The sequence below is a fragment of the Microcebus murinus genome, chromosome 19 (genome assembly GCF_040939455.1).
Source record: "Microcebus murinus isolate Inina chromosome 19, M.murinus_Inina_mat1.0, whole genome shotgun sequence".
NCBI classification, from domain to species: Eukaryota; Metazoa; Chordata; class Mammalia; order Primates; family Cheirogaleidae; genus Microcebus; species Microcebus murinus.
Window position 1 is genome coordinate 10,075,787 of NC_134122.1, and position 19,913 is coordinate 10,095,699.

General features: G+C 43.8%; 1 protein-coding gene across 4 annotated transcripts in view; it reads right to left on the minus strand.

Moving 5' to 3' along the window:
- Positions 1 to 18,666, minus strand: part of CPPED1 (calcineurin like phosphoesterase domain containing 1) — a 103,547-nt gene extending 84,881 nt beyond the window's left edge. For 3 of the 4 annotated variants that reach the window (XM_020281315.2, XM_020281312.2, XM_075995118.1), the window contains exon 1: positions 18,474 to 18,666. In XM_020281315.2, coding sequence (XP_020136904.1) covers positions 18,474 to 18,543 — 70 coding nt within the window. In that variant the 5' untranslated portion in view covers positions 18,544 to 18,666. Of the gene's footprint in view, positions 1 to 18,234; positions 18,359 to 18,473 lie in introns of those variants that run through there. The other variant, XM_020281313.2, reaches the window with a different exon arrangement.
- Between the last annotated feature and the right edge of the window lie 1,247 nt (positions 18,667 to 19,913).

The window sequence follows — 19,913 nt, forward strand, 5'->3', positions numbered from 1 at the left end:
AAAACCAGATCAGGGAGGTGATCGGCACCCCAAGGCTGCAGCATAAATCAACCTTCTACGACAGAGTTTATAAACAGCTCCCTACAGCAAATGTTTTAACAAATAGTTTCCTATGACAAATAGAGTTGCAAAACATCAATGGTCCTTGGAGCTATTAAAATAAATCTTTCATTATTACTTGTTTACTTAGTAAAAACTTAAGAATCTCAATTTTATGATGACAAGGCACAAAATAAATAGAGCCGAACTAAAATAAATGGCAGCTCGCCTATCAGTACTCAATCTAATTTATCTATCTAATAAGGTAATTTGCTGACTCGGGGCTCTGCATTCTCAAAAGCAGCTGGATCCTCATAAGGTTCCTGCTACCGAAGAAGCTGGTGGTCTTTGGTCTCATCTAAATTTTAATCAAGGCTGGATTACAGATATTTGGGGCTTACAGGGCTTAGTTCTAGGAGGAGGAATCTTTTATAAATGCACACCTGTTCCAACCTAAAAAGGGCAGCTTTGTACATTATGCATTCTTAATAATATTTGCACTGAATTATTTCACTGAAGTCCACAGTTACTCCCAGGACAGGGCCTAGGTATTAGCTGAGAGATGTCTACAAGGACCAGGGAAAGCTTGTGACACCATCCCTTCCAGGGCAGAGTAATAGTCTACCCCTGGCACAGTCCAGCGTCTCTGGAAACCCTCTGGACACCCTGTTATGGCAGTTTCAGCTACGGAAGTCTGCATAAACTGAGGGCCATCCCTAAAGCACCTTGGTACGTGAGAGCATTTGTCATTGCTGAAAAAAAGACACTTAGGGATCCAGTTGTTCTCCCACACACACACCTTCCTAGATAAAGAGCTTAAATATGAGACTGCCTAGTTAAATGGTAAATGCCTGAAAACCCTAATGGAGGAGTGGAATTGCCTGGAAATGGGGGCTGAGGAAGAAGGACAAGGTGAGCGTTACCTGAGAGCAGCGAGGTAGCAGGCTGCTCGTGGGCACAGGGAGAGCAGGGCTGGGCCCCCAGACTCCATCCTCACATCAGCATCACCTGGGAGCGCGACTGCAATGCAGAATCCCGGGCCCCAACCCAGACCTAGAGTCAGGATCTGCATTTTACCAAACCTGTAGGTGATCCGCACGCACATCGAAGTCTGAGAAGCTCTGGCTGCAACTAATCAAGGTACTCCACAGAAACTTAACTGTGTTGGATAAGAAACAAGAAGCAGGGTGACTTTTGTTTCCTAAACTGAAATAACACTTCAGAGGAGTTTTGTTGTTGTTAGGAGGGGTATATTTTTTTATTTCATTTTGCTTTTGTATATTTTTCTGTTCATTGTTAGGTCTTTGCCTATGCCGGGTATTTGGCCCCAAACAATTTTTGGTATTATTGATTACTATCTAGATTGTCTTTCAACACCAAGTCAAGATTCTTTGAAACGCAAGAACTTAATCAGGAAATTCATTATTAATTAGTGAGTTCTAACACTAGACTTTCCATGACTTCGTGGTGTACAATGAAACCACCCATGAGGACATATATGTACAGCCCACACATGTGTTTTCAAAAGCACAGCAGAGAGGTATGTATTTTTCTTCCAAAACTGATAAAAGAACCCAGTCAGGGGCCAGGCACAGTGGCTCACACCTGTAATCCTAGCACTTTGGAAGGCTGAGGCAGGAGAATTGCTCAAGCTCAGGAGGAGTTCGAGACCACCTTGAGCAAGAGCAAGACCCCATCTCTACTAAAAATAGAAAAAATTAGCCAGGCGTGGTAGCTACTTGGGAGGAGGCTGAGGCAGGAGTTTGAGGTTGCAGTGAGCTATGATGACACCACTGCACTCCAGCCTGGGTGACAGAGAGAGACTCTGTCTCAAAAAAGAAAAAAAAAAAAAAGAAGAACCACCCAGTTAGGGGCCCTAATTAATAACTATGATAAGGCCAAAATTGAATTTCAAGACAAAGTACTTTTAGAGAGAAAAAACAAAAGTAAGTTCATTAAATTAAGGTCTCATTTCTGGTCCAGATGGTACCAAAACAAGACTATAATCTTTTCAAACATTTAACACAAAGCTCTGGATAATGCCTTTAGGGTATTTAGTGTTAATACTCAGTAATTCATACATTTATTTAACTAAAACACCTACATCTGCTACAAATAAGAATGTCCACAATGAATTTAACTTTTTCTATGTTGATTTTTTTTTTAAACAAATTCAAAGAGATGGTAATTTAGCTATCTACTGCTATACAACCAATTACCACAAATGTAGCAGCTTAAAACAACCCACCATTTATTATCTCGTAGTCTCTGTGGGAGTCTGGCATGGCTTAGTCCCCTGGGAATAAACAAGCTGCAATCAAAGGGTTGGTCAACCCTGAGGTCTTGTCTGAAGACTCACATAGGGCAGGATCTGCTTCCAAGCTCACCTACATAGTTGTTGGCAGGATTCGGCTCCTTGTGCATTACAGGGCTGAGGGCTCAGTTTCTTGCTGGCCATTAGCTGGAGGCCACCCTCAGGTCCTTGCCATGAGGGCCTCTCCAATATGGCAGCTCACAACATGAAAACTGGCTGGAGACCCAGCAAAGGCAAATGAACTGATCGAGATCTACAAAGGCTCAGGGGCAAACTAGGCCCCAACTTTGCTTATTCGACCACAGAAGGTCCAATTTCAGGTCAGGTGATTACACAGGTGAGATTATTTTAGAGAAGATGTAGCCAGCTAGGAGTGCCTATCTCTGTCCAAAGGACAAGCCTGAAAAAAAGGAGTTACCATAATTTTCTAAATCAAATTTTAAAAGTAATTTTGAAATACATTCAAAGGAAAAACTGGCCTTGGAAATCAGATTCATTTATTGTATAGAGAGTAACAAGATCTGGACACTTCCTAATTTCAGTTAATTGATAAGACACTGTCAAATCATATTTAAAAACTGAGGGATAGTGAATTTGGGGTGGTATTAAACTATGGGCAGAAAAGGCCTGTGAGTTTTCTGTTTAAACATTTTTGGGTGCAAAGCAATTGCATATAGAGAAGAATCTTAAAAACCTGTAAAAATTCACACAATGCCTCACCATTAATCTTTCCTATGAGACTCTGTTTATGTGCCAATATCCTGCCTGAAAGACAGATATTCAAATTGCAATTGCTTTTTGCAGCTGCACTTTTAATATCACGAACTAAATGTTTTCTTGGATTTGCCTCTGCCAATATATTTCCTCTCTCATTTTTATTATACCTTTTGGGCATATTTGTCAATTACTAATGAAAGCTGACTTTTTAATATATACTGGGAATTAGAAATTTCATTGATCCTTTCGCTATTACCAGTTAATCAATGACTAACTATAATAAATGCACTCCCAACAGCAAATGAATCAGTTTTTCATCATCCAACTAGAAAAGGCCTGGGGGTGGAGGTGAGCCATGCCATTAAGTAATACCTAATACTATAATACTTTGTGCTCTCACCATGTGCTAAACCTGCATACAGACTCAAATAATTCAAGGTAGAATAGAATGATAAATAGCTACCTTAACTTAATTTTCATAAAGAAAAGTCACATTTTCTAAATCCAGTTTGCCTTTTGGAAGACAGAGATAAAAAGATACTGGTCAAGCAGTGTGATCAGCAAGGCTCTTATCACTGCAACATCAGTTATTACATTGTTCAAACATTTAAGAATTCAAGGTTTTAGCTCCTGGTAATTTACCTGGATCAAAACAATACATAAATTGGAAATAGAAAGAGGTTGCATTTCTCTACTTGACTAGAAAACCATGACATTAACTTAAAAATGAGTACGACGAAGTATCAGTATGTTTGTTTTTCTGGACATCTCCAAGCTCCCAGCCTGTCCCATCAGTACATTAAATTCATTGCTTTCATAGGCAAAGTCATCATCTTTCCTTCAAGACCAGCTCCTCCTCCAGGCTGGGCATGATGGCTCATGCCTATAATCCCAGCACTTCGGGAGGCCAACCAAAGTCGGAGGATCGCTTGAGGCCAAGAGTTTGAGACCAGCCTGAACAACATAGTGAGACTTTGTCTCTACAAAAAATAAAAAGAACTGACTGGGCAAGGTAGCCTCCAGCTACGTAGGAGGCTGAGGCAGGAGGATTGCTTAAGCCCAGGAGTTCGAGGCTGCAGTGAACTATGATGACGGTACTGTACTCTAGCCCGGGCAACGTGACCCTGTCTCAATCGATCAATCAATCAATCAAACGCAAACAAAAACAGACTGGCTCCTTCTCCAGATGTCCCTAATTTTGCCACCAACATCCCTAGACCACCAACCTATAGACCTTAGGATTGTGAGTCACTGCATACAGGTGGCCGGCCAGGTCTTGGCATTCCATGACTACAACATCCCCTGTAGTGGCCTTGCCTTCCTGTCCTGCTACCACACTCCTCTTGGGCCACATCCCCACCATTCCCACCTGGGGAGCAGGGGGCTGTGAGGACAGCTCCCTGCAGCTCCCCAACTCCAGTCCATCTCGGACAGTCCTGCCACTGTCTCTTCCTAAACCCTGACCCAATTCATCAAATCCCTGCCTAAAGGGCCACTATCCTTGAAGCTCCAGGGAAGGCCCCTGTTTGCTTTCCCTTTCCAGCATATCGTCAGCTTGTGTCACTCAGTCCTGGCACTCAGGAGGCATCAGCAAATATTTGGTGAAGAGATAAGTGAAGATGTCAATGGATTCCTGCTCATTCTGGCACTCGGGGCTAAATGAGCCCAAAGCTTTTCCAGCTAAATCTAGCTAAATCTATCACTGGGCCCACTAGACCAACTGGTGGCACTAGTCCTGTTAGCCAGGGATGATTCTGACATTTGACAATGTCTGGGGACATTTTTGGTGTCCCACTGGGAAGTGGATGGTGTTACTGGAATCCAGTGGATACAGGCCAGGGACGCTGCTAAACATCCCACAACATACAGGGCAGGGCCCCACAACAGAGAATCATCCAGTCCGTAATGTCGATAATGCTGAGGTTGAAAAACCCTGCTCAAGCCAAACCACAGGATCTCTCCAAGACAGACCGCTACCTGCTCCCCCAACACACCCCATACTGTCCCCCCACCTCACCCCACTTTCTCTGGGTGTGTTCTCCATTCTACCAATTCTTCCTGCTGCAATCCCATCTACCCAGCCCAGTGCAGGTCAAATGCCACCTCCACCATATAAGCCTGTCCCCTTGACCCCCACAAGCAGATGCAACTTGGTCTCCTACACTCATTCAAGTAAGTATGTTCTGAGCACCTTCTCTATGACAGGGGCCATGCCAGTCACCGGGCGTTCAACTGGTTGGTCCCACTCCTTAGGACTTTATAGAACCATGGAGGAACTACACAAGAAACAAGCATATAACTTAATTACACATTGTGCTAGGTACTATTGCAGAGGTAATCAGGGTGATCAGAAGACAGAATGACCAGTGGGTGGCTCAAGCGGGGGGAGGGGGGGTACGGCAAGATCCTAGACCCTAAGGCTGGAGCAGGAAGCAGGGGACAGACCATACCAGGACATACAGGATGACTTTGGGCCTCCATCCCCTGAAACCCTTAACCAGTCCCAGTGTAGCCCAGACTCCAAAGCTTGAGTGCCCAAGTTCACATCCCATTTCCATTCCTTACCAACCATGTGACATGATGCAAGTTCCTTAACCTCTCTGGGCCTCAGTTTCCTTATCTGTAAAGTAGGAATAACACACCTACATCAAAAGAGTTGTTGTAAAGACTTAAGGAGTTAATATATGCAAAGCATTTGAACCAGGCACGGAGTCAGTGGTCAAATGTGAGCTACTGTTACCATGACTACCATGCAGGGAACCCTTGCCCTTGTCTTAGCAGAGGCAAGGCTGCTGTTCCCACAGCACACAGAGAGGTTCAGAAAACACATGGTGAGAGAGACATACATATTTACAGGCTTCAGTCTTAACATCTTTTCCTTTATGTGCTGTGGATGTTGCTCTGGTTATAAAGCAGCAGAGATGGGTAGCTTTACAGCTGCCTGGAGGCTTTCTGGCTAAAGAGCAAATGCCAACAAAATGCAATTTTTGCAGTTTCTCACAATAGCAATCTGCACAGTGAATCACAATCTAAATGTCTTCAGCAATACCCTTCATCTTCTCTGGGGACTAATCTTATTTTAGTGGTTAAAAAGAAAAAAAACCAAAAAATAGCAACTAAACAATATTCACCACTTTGGGACTCTTTCTGGTTTAACAATCTAAATGTCCCCAACTGTAAAGCTGCCAGAACTTAATGCAGCAGATAATAGTGTCCTTTATAGTGGATGCTTAGGGGATGAGGGTAACAGCCAAGGGGTGCAGAGTTTCTTGTTGGTGTCATGAAAATGTTCTAAAATTGATTGTGGTGATGGTTGCACACCTCTGTGAATATACTAAATGTCACTGAATCATACACCCTAAAAGGATGAAGTGTAGTTTATATGAAGAGCTGCTAAAAAAAAAATAGTGTCCTTCAGGACCCTGTTTCCCACCCAAATGATTAATTAGCTGTGACAACAATTTCCTCAGAGTCTCCAAATTACTTGTCGTAAGGCCAGGCCAAGTACACCTTAACTGAAATGCTTGGGACCAGAAGTGTTTCAGATGGCAGATGTTTTCAGATTTTGGAACGTCTGCATATACAAATTGATTGAGCATCCCTAACCTGAATATCTGAAATCCCAAATGCTCCTTGGAACATTTCCTTTGGACACGACCTTTGAGCATCACGTCGGCAGTCACTTTCTGATCTTGGAGCATTTCGGAATCTGGATTTTTGGATCAGGGATGCTCAACCTGTACCAAAGTGAATTTACCCAACTTTTCTTTTCTTGGCCTAAATGCATCTAAGAGGTAATTTCTGAGACACACAAAAGCTCCTGAGTCATGGCTTGGCTGCCACACTTGGCGTCCTGCCAAAATCTTTATTTGCAACCCTTCAGAGAAGCAAGGGAGCAGATGGGCTGGGGCTTCTTGGCCAGGCAGCTTTCAGCATCACTGGCTTTGGCCAATGCTGGAAAAGAAAGTTGAAAGGTGGAAAAAGATATTTCCAGAACCTCCCTCACTTTTCAAGAGCAGAACTCCACTTCGGGTTTGCCCATTTTGGGTTGATGTTTGCTGTGACCTTCCCTGTTCCCCATGTTCCTTTGCCAAAAGAGGAGGCAGCTGCTGAGCCCGGCAGCACTTCAGAGAGAGCTGGAAAAAGGCGCCTTCTCTGGACAGATGCAGCCTTGCAGGCACAAGGCCAGGCAAACAGAAGGCCCAGATGTGATGAGAGTTGGTAACTCTTTCATCAAAAAGATGCAGCTCCATGAGAGGGCAGCCACCTGGTGAGCAAAACCTCCCCGAGAAGATGCCCTTGAGTGGCACACAAACTGCACAGCCACCTGGCGTGTCATGCGAGGAGTTCTACTGGTTTGTTCAATACCTTGCTTTCAGCTCTGCTTTGTCCAGAGATTCCATGGTGTGTGTGAGCAGTGGGTTGGGCGGAGACACACAGGGGACCCGGGGGTAGCTGTATTCATTCACAGTCATCGTTTACTCAATATCAAATGGCCACTGACTGTCCACTACTGCCAGACACTGTCCTAGGTCTGGAAGCCCTCCAGGAATCTATAGTCTAGAGGTAGAAAAACAAAGTTACAAGAAGAAACGCACAATGATCAAGAGTGATTAAGAGTCATAAAGGAAAAGAAAGGGTGAAAGTGAATGGCAGGGGATCTAATTTAGAATGGGACAATCAGCACAGGCTTCTTTTAAACTGCAACCTGAAGAATGAGAAGGTGTTAGGGAGAAAAAAAGAGATGGACAAGGAAAAGCTATGTCAAGGGGGGATGGCCCTTCTTTTGTTTTCTCAAAGAGATCCCTCTGAATGCTGCTCAGGGGATGGACTGGAGGGGCAAGTGTGGATGCAGCGGCTGCTGGGACCATCCAGGTGAGAGATGGTGGTGGCCAGGGCCACAGTGGTGTGAGTTAGAAAAGACAGAGGTGGGCAAAACCAAGGTGTGCTCTGGAGGTTGAATGCCCAGGACCGGGGACAGTTTGGAGGTGGAGGGTAAGGGGAGAAGTGGAGGTCAGGAATGACTCCCAGGCTTCTGGTTGAACAGGTAAGTCAGGGGAAAGCTGAGGAAGCAGCTCTGTCCATTCCAGTGTGGTCTGTTTGCCAGCCAAAGGGCTGGGGGCCAGGAGAGCAGACTCCTCTTCTGAATCTGCCCTGTAGTTTGGAGACCTACAATCACCACAGTGTCCAAATGATGTTCAGCAGACAAAGCCAACACACATCAAAGTCAGTGTACACATCATCACAGCTGCACCTTAAAGCAGATCTAGCCAGTAGTCTACCTTCATTTCACAAATGCGGACCTGAGGTTTTGCTGCAATTTGGTTTTGATCTTTTTCTTTTTCAAACAATGTTACTCGGGAGTTTGAATGTTCTTTCCCTCCACAAATATTTCCATACACATAAGACTTGGTTCTAAGAACTAAGTGGCAGCAGCTCTAGAACTTCTGCAATCTCCAATGGCCACAGCCCACCTCCTTCCTCACTGCAGGGTTTGGCAAAAGTTAAAAATCACACAGTGCACAAGTATAAAAGTTGTCAATTAGGCCTCTCCACAAAGACACTCTCCCAACAGACAGACCTCCCCTAGAGCGACTAGAAGGTTTCACCGACATGCTCTGCACCCTCTATGACAGGCACCTGAGGCCACCCAGCCACGCTCCGCCCTTCTGCACCCTGCACGCCCCCGCGCCCAGCCCTTGAGGACTTTGCTCACCACATGCCCACTGAGAGCTGCCTTCAAGTCTGTTCATGCTAGCACTTATTTTTAAATCAACTAATTTAATAAAATGTATAAACCCAAGAAATATGAATGTAAAAAGAGCTGTTCCCAGTAAAACTAACATAAATGCTCTGGGAAGACTCAATTAAGAGGAGCTGGTGAAAATACTGTACATTTGAATTACCTATTGGGAGAGAAGCATAAAATATTGGAAGAAAAAATCCTAAACCTAGAATTCTTCAATCACAGTGCTTTCCAAGTGATTTTTTTTTCCTTTTTATTTCCCGTGGTTGAATGTTGATCCAAGTGGCTTTTAACTGACTGCTCTGCTGGAAAAAACCCAAATTGGAAAAGATTCATAATGGGTGTTGTTTATGGAGAAAAGGTTATACAGCCGGCCCGTCTGTAAACACATGCTCCAAGACAAGGCCTTGGCCCGACCTCAAAAGATTGGTAAATAAATGTACATTTATGGTTTACAATAAAATGTTACAAGAATATGTAATTTTTTATGATTCCATTCTATTTTGACCAATAATTCCATTCATTATTGACTATGAGGCTTCCACTACAGTTAAAAAATAACCATAGAAATTTTCTAGTATTAGACCCTCATACCACATTATACATAAAAATTAATTTGAATATGCCTAGTCCTAAAGGTAAGAATAACTCAAACTATAAAAAAATATTGGAAGAAAACCGTACATCTTTATGATTTTTAGTTAGGCAAAGATTTCTTAAATATGACATCAAAATCTACAGTGATAGAATAAGTTGGTCAACCGGACTCCATAAAAATTTCAAACTTTGGTGCCACAAATAATACCACATCAAGAAAGTGAAAAGACAATTTACAGAATGAGAGAAGATATTTGCAATGATGTACAGGCATACCTTGTTTTATTGTACTTCGCACATATTGTGCTTTTTACAAATTGATGGCTCATGGCAACTCTGTCATGTTAAGTCTATTAGCACCATTTTGCCAATGGTACAAGCTTCATTGAGCCTATGTGTCACGTTTTGGTAATTCTTACAATATCTCAAACTTTTTCATTATTATTATATCTGTTACGGTGATCTGTGATCTTTGATGCTATCACTGTAATTGCTTTGGGGGGTCATGAACCATGCCTACATAAAACGGTAAACTTAACTGATAAATGTTACGCATGTTCTGACTGTTCCATGGACCAAGCCGTTCTCCCACCTCTCTCCCTCTCTTAGGGTCTCTCTATTCCCTGAGACACAACAATATTGAAATCAGGTCAATTAATAACCCTACAATGGCCTCTAAGTGTTCAAGTGAAAGAAAGAGTCACACGTCTTTTACTTTAAATAGAAAGCTAGAAATGTAAGGAAGGCATGTTGAAAGCCAAAAGCTAGGGTTCTCACGCCAAACAGTTAGCCAAGTTGTGAATGCAAAGGAAAAGTTATTAAAAGAAATGAAAAGTGCTACTCCAGTGAACATGCCATGATAAGAAAGCAAAACAGCCTCACTGCTGACAGGGAGAAAGTTTGAGTGGTCTGCATAGAAGATTAAAACCAGTCACAACATTCCCTTAAGCTAAAACCCAATGCAGGGCAAGGCCCTAACTCTATTCAATTTTCTGCAGCCTGAGAGAGGTGAGGAAGCTGCAGAAGAAAAGTTTGAAGCTCGAAGAGGTTCCTTCATGAGGCTTAAGAAGCCATCTCCATGACATAAAAAGTGCAAGGTGAAGCAGGAAGTGCTGATGTAGAAGCTGCGGCAAGTTATCTAGATCTAGCTAAGATTATTGATGAAGGTGGCTACACCAAACAACAGATCTTCAATGTACACAAAACAGCCTCCTATAGGAATATGCCATCTAGGACTTTCATAGAGAGGAGAAATCAATGACTGACTTCAAAGCTACAAAGGACAGGCTCTCTTTTGAGAGCTAATACAGGCAGTGACCTTAAGTGGAAGCCAATGCTTATGTACCATTCCAAAAATCCTAGGTCCCTTCAGAATTATGCTAAATCTATTCTGCTCATGCTCTATAAATGGACAAAGCCCAGATGACAGTACATGCTTACAGCATGGTTTACTAAATATTTCAAGCCCACTGTTGACACCTACTGATCAGAAAAAAAGATTCCTTTCAAAAATATCACTGTCATTGACAATGCACCTAGTTACCCAAGAGCTCTGGTGGAGATGTACAAGATGAATGTTGTTTTCATGCCTGATAAGATAACATTCATTCTGTAACCCATGGATCAAGAAGTCATTTTGACTTCTAAGCCCAACTATTTAAGAAATACCTTTCACACGGCTATAGCTGAAATACCTTTCACACGGCTATAGCTGCCACAAATGGTAATTCCTCTAATGGATGTGTGCAAAATAAACTGGAAACCTTCTGGAAAGGATTCACCATTCTAGATGCCATTAAGAACATGTATGATTCATGGAAGGAGGTCAAAATATCAATAATTAACAGGAGTTTGGAAGAAGTTAATTCCAACCCTAATGGACATGTAAAGTAAAAATAAAATCCTAAGGCTAAAATTCTAAGACCCCTCCCCACCACCAAGAATGGATCCCTTCTTGGACTGAGTTCCTGGCCATAAAGGGAAGAAAGGTCAGACATGCCCTGTTATGCCCCCTCCCTTTTGTAGTTGGATAACAACTGACCATCCTTAATGTTAAAAGAGGTAAGACTGACCAAATAGACTCTTTATGACAATAAGTTACTAAATTATTAACAGGACCTAAGGCCATGCAAGGGAAAGGTTAATCACACCTACAGACCATCAATTTGCTTAACAGATCACTTGAGACATATATTGTGGCTTGTCTTTGATTAACATAATTCCTTATGTTAAAACATTCCAAGCCTTTAGACAAAGCTTTATTTCTTTAACCAACTACAAATCAAAGAATCTTTAAAACCACATATAACCTGTAAGCCCCTGCTTTGAGATGTCCCACCTTTTCTGGCCAAACCAATATGTACACTCCACATATTGATTTATGATTTTACCTGTAATTCCTATCTAAAATGTATAAAATCAAACTGTAGCTTAGCTGCTGTGGGACACTTACTCAAGGCTTCTTGGGTATGGCTCCCCAGCTGTGGTCACAGACATTGGCTTGGAATAAACCTCTTTAAATTATTTTATAGACTTTGGGCTTTTTTTTCCATTAACAGATGACTTTGAGGGGTTCATGGCTTTAGTGGAGGAAGGAACTACAGATGTGGTGGGAGTAGCAAGAGATTAGGATTAGAAGTGGAGCCTGAAGATGTTGCTGCAATCTCATGAACAAACTTGAACAGATGAGGAGCTGCTTCTCATGGATGAGCAAAGAAAGTGGTTCCTTGAGATGGAATCTACTCCTGTTGGCGACACTGTAAACACTGTTGAAATGACAGGAAAGGATTTAGAATTGACTAATCAACTGGATCAACTAATCCATGGACTTGGTTGATAAAGCAATGGCAGGATTTGAAAGAACTGACTCCAATTCTGAAAGAAGTTCTACTGTGGGTGAAATGCTATCAAACAGATTGCATTCTATAGAGAAATCTTTTGTGAAAGGAAGAGATAATCGATGCAGCAAACTTCACGGTTGTCTTACTTTAAGAAATTGCTACAGCCATCCCGAACTTCAGCAACCACCACCCTGATCAGTAAGCAGCCATCAACATGTAGGCAAGACTCTCCATGAGCTTACGACTTGCTGAAGGCTCAGATGACCACTAGCATTTTTTAGCAATAAAGTATTTTTAATGTATGTACATTGTTTTTTAGACATAATGCTATTTATTGCACACTTAACAGACAACACTATAGTGTGAATATAACAAAAAATTCATATCACCTTACTGTGATAGTCACTTTATTACAGTGGTCTGGAGCCAATCCCGCAGTATTTCTGAGGTATGCCTGTGTATGATAAGGTACTTGCACCCAAAATATATAAAGAACTCCTATAGCTCAATAATAAAAGGGCAAATAATACAATTTAAAAATAGGCAAAGAATCTGAATAGACGTTTCTTCAAAGATATACAAATGGCCAATAAGCACACAAAAGGATGCTCAACATCATTAGTCACTAGGAAAATGCAAATCAAAACCACAATGAGATGTTACTTCACACGTATTTGGATGGCTATAATAATAAAGACCTATAATAACAAATGTTGGCAAGGATATGGAAAAACTAGAAACCATACACATTACTGGTGGGAATGCAAAATGGTGCAGCTGCTTTGGAAAATACTTTGGTAGTTCCTCACAATGTTAAACAGTTACTAGATGATCAAGCAATTCCAATCCTAGGTATCTACCTAAAAGAAATGAAAATATATGTCCACACAAAGATTTGTTTGTGGCTGTTCATAGCAGTTTTATTCATAACAGACAAAACTGCCCAAATGGGTGAATGTCCATCAATGCCAAAAAAAATGCTCAAATGTTCATCAATGGGTGGATGAATTAACAAAATGTGGTTATCCATACAATGGAATAGCATTTAGTAAAAAGGAACAAAGTACAAATTCATGCCACAAAATGGATGAGCTGAGCCTCAAAAAAAATTTGCTAAGGCAAAGAGACCAGTTACCAAAGACCACATATTACAGCATCCCATTTATATGAAACACCCAGAAAAGGCAAATCCATTAAAGTAAATTAGTAGTTGCTTGTGCTAGGGGAACATGAAGACTGTATGTGGGTATAACTCTTCTTTTTTGGGAAGGGGAAGATGCTCTAAAGTTAGACTGTGACTGCACCACTCTGTGAATTTACTAAAAACTCTTTAACTGGACACAAAAATGAATGTTATTGTATATAAATTAGACCTCAATAAAGTTATTAAAAAATAAAAAAGCAAAAAACAATAAATTAAAAAGCCATAGATAAATTTGTCTTTTGGAAACATTATAGTGAACTTTTTACGTAATAATAAGTGCTGGTCACCTTACCTCTTGAGTGATGATTACAATGAGGAGGTGACAAATAATGCAAAATCCTATTTCATCACAGTCCTATTTCGTCACATTTCATCAAATGAGAGAGAACTAGTTTGGCCTAAATGTATATATCACAATTAAAAACATTCATTTCACCTTCATCACCATCCTGCTAAAATTTTTTAAACCACATTATTTTCAACACTGTTCAAACTTGAATAAGCATTTCCAGGTGTATTATTTCTAGAAAAGTTCTAAGGTGAGACCCACAAGAGATGGAAAGCATTATTTTTCACTGAGACTCTATTTATTCTCTGCCACATGAGGTTTCTAGAGAGGACCAAGAAATACTCAGGATTAGGGAATACAGTCAGCTCCTAGGAAATAGCTGCAGAGGTTTAAAATGTCCCGGAAAATAATCTTTTTAAGAATACCACCCAAGAGCCCTGTTCTCTGAGAGGGAAAATATTCTGGTGGCAAACGGAACCGGAAAAACAAGACCTAAAAATAATTAAATATAAGTCATTTTAAAAACACATTTTATCTTGATTATGTCTCCCTTTCAGAGATTCTTAAAAAAAAAAAAGGTAAACTTCTCCAAAGACAGTTATTTACTAGGAGAAAGTAGTCCTAATTAGGATATGTGTCAAGGCAATATAATTATCAATTTGCCTAATTAGAATGACTATCTGAACATGCCTTAGGAATGTGCGTCTCCTCAGGTGAGACGTGTACAATTTATTTTTTACAAACATCTGTCGACAGAGCCTAACAGATTATGTTAACAGGGAACAGATGACTGAAACCAAGCTTCACACCTAATACTATTGGAAGACGTTGATGGGAACATTGCTACTCATGTCAATCACTGGTGGAGGAAATTGCTGGTGGGGGAAACTGTCTTAAAGTAAAGAGCTCTTTCGCGTGACTGACAGGCTTCACTTGAGAAACAAACTGTTTAAGCAGCTAATTATGGATGGGGGTTTTCAGAACAGAGCTGTGGTTTTAGGCATAGTTGCATGAGTTAAACGAACCCCTTTGATGGGCATTGTGTGTTTTGGCAAGAGAAGGGGAAAAGCCAGTTCCCTCACTTTCTGAGTCCACCCTTGGGGCAACTCCACTGGCTTGAGGCTATTCCTTCCCACAGAGCCTACACTGGCAGTAGGTACCTTAGGGCACCTGTCCAAGTGGCCAGTGATGCTAACCGAGAGTTAGGACCCAGGGGAAAGTCAATGAGCACAATGGAACCCACAGAGGGTTGGGATGCAGCACTTAGTGCAGTGAACCAGTAAGACTGGGGTTCTCAGCCTGACACTCAGGGTGGGCCTCTAAAGACCCTGTGCTAAATGGCCCACCCCTGGCATGCTTCCTGGGACTGCCTGGCCCACAGAGGAGATCAAGCACAGCCCCACGTCGAGATTTAGTGAGTGCTAAGAAAAGTCCAGGGTCATGCTCTCTCTTCCTATCGCAGCAAAGCAGGTGTCCTGTCGATTGATCATCTCAATCTCTCCCCATTAACCCCATTCCTGTCCAGAGGACGTGCTCTCTGGTTCTCTGGTCCCACTGGTGGCCCTGTGGCAGCTCCAACGGGCTAGGAAACTTCCACACCTTCAACTTGAGGCTCTCCTTTTCCAAAAAAGCCTTCCTTTAGCATTGTTCCTCCCATAAGTTGCTACTATCCTATGTCTACCTTGCAACACCAAACAGCTCCCAACAGAACCCTACCCCTGCTGATTTCACATCCTCATCCCCATCCACTCCTTAAACACTGTGCACCAGGCTTTCCACGACAACGCCACGGAAACTATTCCCCTGAAGAGGTCCCCCATCAATCAAACGCACCATCCTCTGCTCAGCTTCCATTGCCCTAAACCTCCGCAACATCTGACCCTGTGCACCACCCTGCCTGAGCCCTCCTTCCTGGCTTTGGTGCCAAGGCCAGCTCTTGATTTTATCTTCTAGAATTTCTGGTTGTTCCTGCACTGAGCCCTCCATGTGGCCTGGTCTCGCCCCTAATACCTGCGTGTTCTAAGCTTATACACACACACACACACACACACCACCCGCCATGCTACACTTTGCCCCTTAGCAATGCCATTGACTCCTATAGCGACACCATCTACTCCCCCTCCGCAATGGCACTCACAGATTGCCTTAGAATTCCTGATGGCACCTCAAATCCATCTCCTCAAACCTGACCCTACTCCTTACTCCCTGATTTTCAGTTAATAGCCCTACTGTCACCCAGGACCAAACTTAAAATCCTGAGTCTAGCCACTGCCGTGGCCCTCAGAGACCATCAACTGCCAAGAATTATTTTCTGTGCCAAAGCTCTGTGCCTAGGTTATGAGCCTCTGAGGGCATATAACGACTCCCCTCACGCAAGATACTAGAGAATGCAATAGGAAATAAGTATTTCTCAAACTGGAAAAAAAAAAAAAAAGGATACAGCAGAGTAACAGGGAACTCCCACACATTGCCAGCAGGAGTATAAATCAGTGCAACCACTCAGGAAGGCAATTTGACCATATCTAGTAAAGCTGCGGATGATTATACCCCACAACCCGGAACTTGGCTCCTGGGTATATGCCCTGGAGAAACTCTCCCATGGCTCCACAGAGACTTGTGCAGCATGAAAACACAGAAACTCAATGCCATTGCATCAGTCAGGATCCTTGCAGGAAACAGTCGCATACTCAAATTAGGATCATTTAAAGGAGGGTTTACAAAAGGATTACTTGGAATGCGTTAGGTGTAGGGAAAATACAAGGGAGAGTTAAGTATTCCAAAGGTAGAAAAGCAGAGCCGTTGCCACTCCCACACCTCAAGGGAGCAAAGGAGGAAGTGGTTACCCAAATATGGAAAGGGTGTCTGAGTAAAAGGTCGTCTTAAGAGGAGTGACCTTGAGGGGAGGAGTACAGATAGCCCAAGGCAACTTCCCCACAGGAAGTACACTGTGGGAATAAATGCGCAGACTTTGGCTTCCCCCAGCCTCTAATCTCTCAGGTCAGGCTTCACCACTGGCAGAACTCAGGGGGAAATCTGAAAGCTAGGAGCCCACTGATGTAGCCCATAGAGGTCAACCCCCTGAGGCATGGTGGGGAAGGGGAAAGATTTGGAAATGAGAGGGAAGATATTCAACATAGCCATCAACAGACTATAAAGTATATATAGCCCAGCAGGAAAATGAGTGAAGTAGAGCTATTTATATCGATACAAATAAATCTCAAAAACTTCATGAGTGAAAAAGGCAAGCTGCCCATAATACAGTCATCCCTCAGTATCTGAGGGGGACTGGATCCAGGACCCCCAAGGACACCAGAATCCATGGTATCCTTATACAAAATGGCATAGTGTTTGCATATAACCTATGCATATCCTCCTATATACTTAATCATCACTAGTTTTTTATTGCTGTAATGTTATTTTTTCCCAAAAAATATTTTCAATCCGCAGCTGGTTGGCTCTGAGGATGCAGAACCAGCAAATACAGAAGGCCGACTGTAGGTAGAGAAAGGCACCACGGTAGACTGTTTCCCCAAATTCCCAGAACCTTGCTATTCCCCCACCAAGAGTCAGAAAAAAGGAAACAAATACGGTTCTAGCACAGGACTACAGGAGAAATCTACTTAAGATGGGGCAGCCAGGGAAAGTCTCTGGGGGAAAGTAAATGAACCTTAAAATAAGGTGTGAAGGTTGAGAAGGAGCCAGGTTCACCAGCCCCACCATGGGAGCAGACAAGGTAGGTGCCAAGGCTCTCATGAAAATAAGGCCTTGGCCCTTTTTGATGCAGTTCAAATAAAAACCGGTGTGGCAGGAGAACTGAGCAAGGGAGAGAGTGGCAAGCGTGAAGAAATGTGGACGACACCGGCCAGACTGCGCAGGGCATAGGGGATGACTTCCATGGGGTGATAAAGCTGGTGAGTGCCTGGGAGGCAGTTTGACTCCAGATAGCAAAAGAGCTACAGAAGGGAACCAAGGAACCAGAAACAAACCCCACTCTTGACTTATACAACTCAAGGACTAACATTCGCTTAGCATCTAGCCAGGTGTCTGACACTAGGCCACAGAAATACCTTTGATCTGTCCATGCTTCCAACAACCCTATGCGGCAGGTATTATCAAGCCCATTTTTACAGCGAGGCAGATTAACTCCAAAATCCAAGCACTTAATTCGACCACGACGCTAAGACTGCCGTCCCTCTCTACCGTTTGCTGGGCACCGTTAACATTTCGGTGAATGACTCACATGATAGTAAATAACTGTAATTACGGAGTATAAAGTGCATTACGGTGCACCTTGATAAAAATAACAGCCTTTAACATGCACCGAGCGCCTTATCCAGCGCCACCCATCACCTCACTAGTATTCCCGTTTTACAGATGAGGAAGCTGAGGCCACGGCTTGCTGAGGGAACGCAGCCAAAGCAAAAGCTCGGAAACCAGGACTAACTGCGGAGCCCAAGCTATCGTTACGCTTTCCTGCCTTCCTCTTACTTCTCTTCTCTCGGGGAAGCTAGGTCACGGCCAGCGAGGCTCCCACTCGCACTCGCCCCTCCACAGCGCCCCTGGGCGCGCTAACTGCGGGCGGCGATGCAGCCATGGCGGTCCCCACGCCGCGGTGCAGCCTCGGAGGGGGCCCGGCTGGAGGCGCGCGCGCGCCGACGCCGAAGGTTCCCCCGGCGGAAGGTTCCGCAGCCCCGGAATCCCCTCCCCGGGAGAAGCTCCGGCGGTACCTGCGGGAAACGCGTCCAGGGTCCTGCCCCGGGCTCTGTGGAAAGCACCCCCCGCCTCCGCGACTGACATGGCGAGTGGGCGTCTGGCCTTGCCTGCGCACACCGCGTGGGCGGAAGCAGCGGCACTCCGCACTGCCCAACCGTTTGGCCTACCCGACTCCGGGAGGCGCCCTCTGCCTGGGGCGGGACGGGGCGGGGCGGGGCTCGGCCGCTCGGGGCGCCACTAGTGCTGCCTGGGCGGGGAGGAGGCGCGAGCGGCTGGCCCCTCTGGGATCGACCTGGGCGCCTGGCGCGGGGAGACCGACCTCGTGTCTGGGGCCCACGTGGGCAGAAGGGCTGAGGCTTTGGGGTCAGTCATTTCCCCCAGGGAAAGGTGGTCAGATTTAACACGGGAAAATACAAGACATCCAGTTAAGTTGGAATTTCAGATAAAAAAAAAAAAAATCCAGTGACTGATTTAGTATAAGTATATCCCATGCAGTATTTGGGAGATACTTATGCTAAATTTTTTTTTTCATTATCTGAAATTCCAATTTAACTGGGCGTCCTGATTTTTTACCTGACAACTCTAGTATAAGATCAAAAGGGCCTGGCCGTGTCTCAAAACAGTCCTCCCAGGAGTCTGCTGTGATATGTGACACTTAACCTTGGGACAGCTCGAACTTCCCAGTCATCCCTATCATTCTATTGTTATCCTCACTTGCTACACACCAGGCACCGCGCTAAGCGCCTTGCATGCAGCTCACTCAATCCATACAACAGCCCTAGGAGGGAATGCTGTCATTAGCAACTTTCAGCAGGTGGGGAGACGGACGCTCAGAGAGATGAAGCGACTTGCACAAAGGTGGCGCACATTGAGATGGAGCAGGGGAAATAAAGGAAAATCTTGAGTTCCTTCAGGGGAAGTTCTGATCACCTGGCTAGCCTTGAAAAGTGAAGGGGCAACCAGGTGAGAACAGTGGCCCTCCAAGCGAGCCAGACAGGAGGTGTTTGGGTTCCCTATGGAAACTGAAAGATGGCATCTTAACGTACGTTCTTGAGCTGGTTTTTAGAAACCCCCACCAGATAGAACCTGTAGATAAGGGGAAACTGAGGAAATGAACTCTGAGCACCATTCTTTGCTCTAGATCTCCCCCTTTCCATTAATTGAAGAATCTGTGAATTCACCAATTCCATCCCTCACCCCACTTCAAAAATCTCCCCTTTTGGGGACCAGGGCCTCCCGAAATTTACCCCTGCCTTTAAAAACCCGCGCTTGTAAGCCATCAGGGAGTTCAAGTTTTAAGCATTAGCTGCTCCTTCTCCTTGCAATGGCAGCTTGCAATAAAAATGCCTTTCTCTTGCTGCAACTCTCAGCTTAAGTGTTTGGCTTGGCTAGGGCAGGCAAGCATACCCCAGTTTGGTTCAATAACAACATCTAGAAAAATAGTAAAGCTGCAA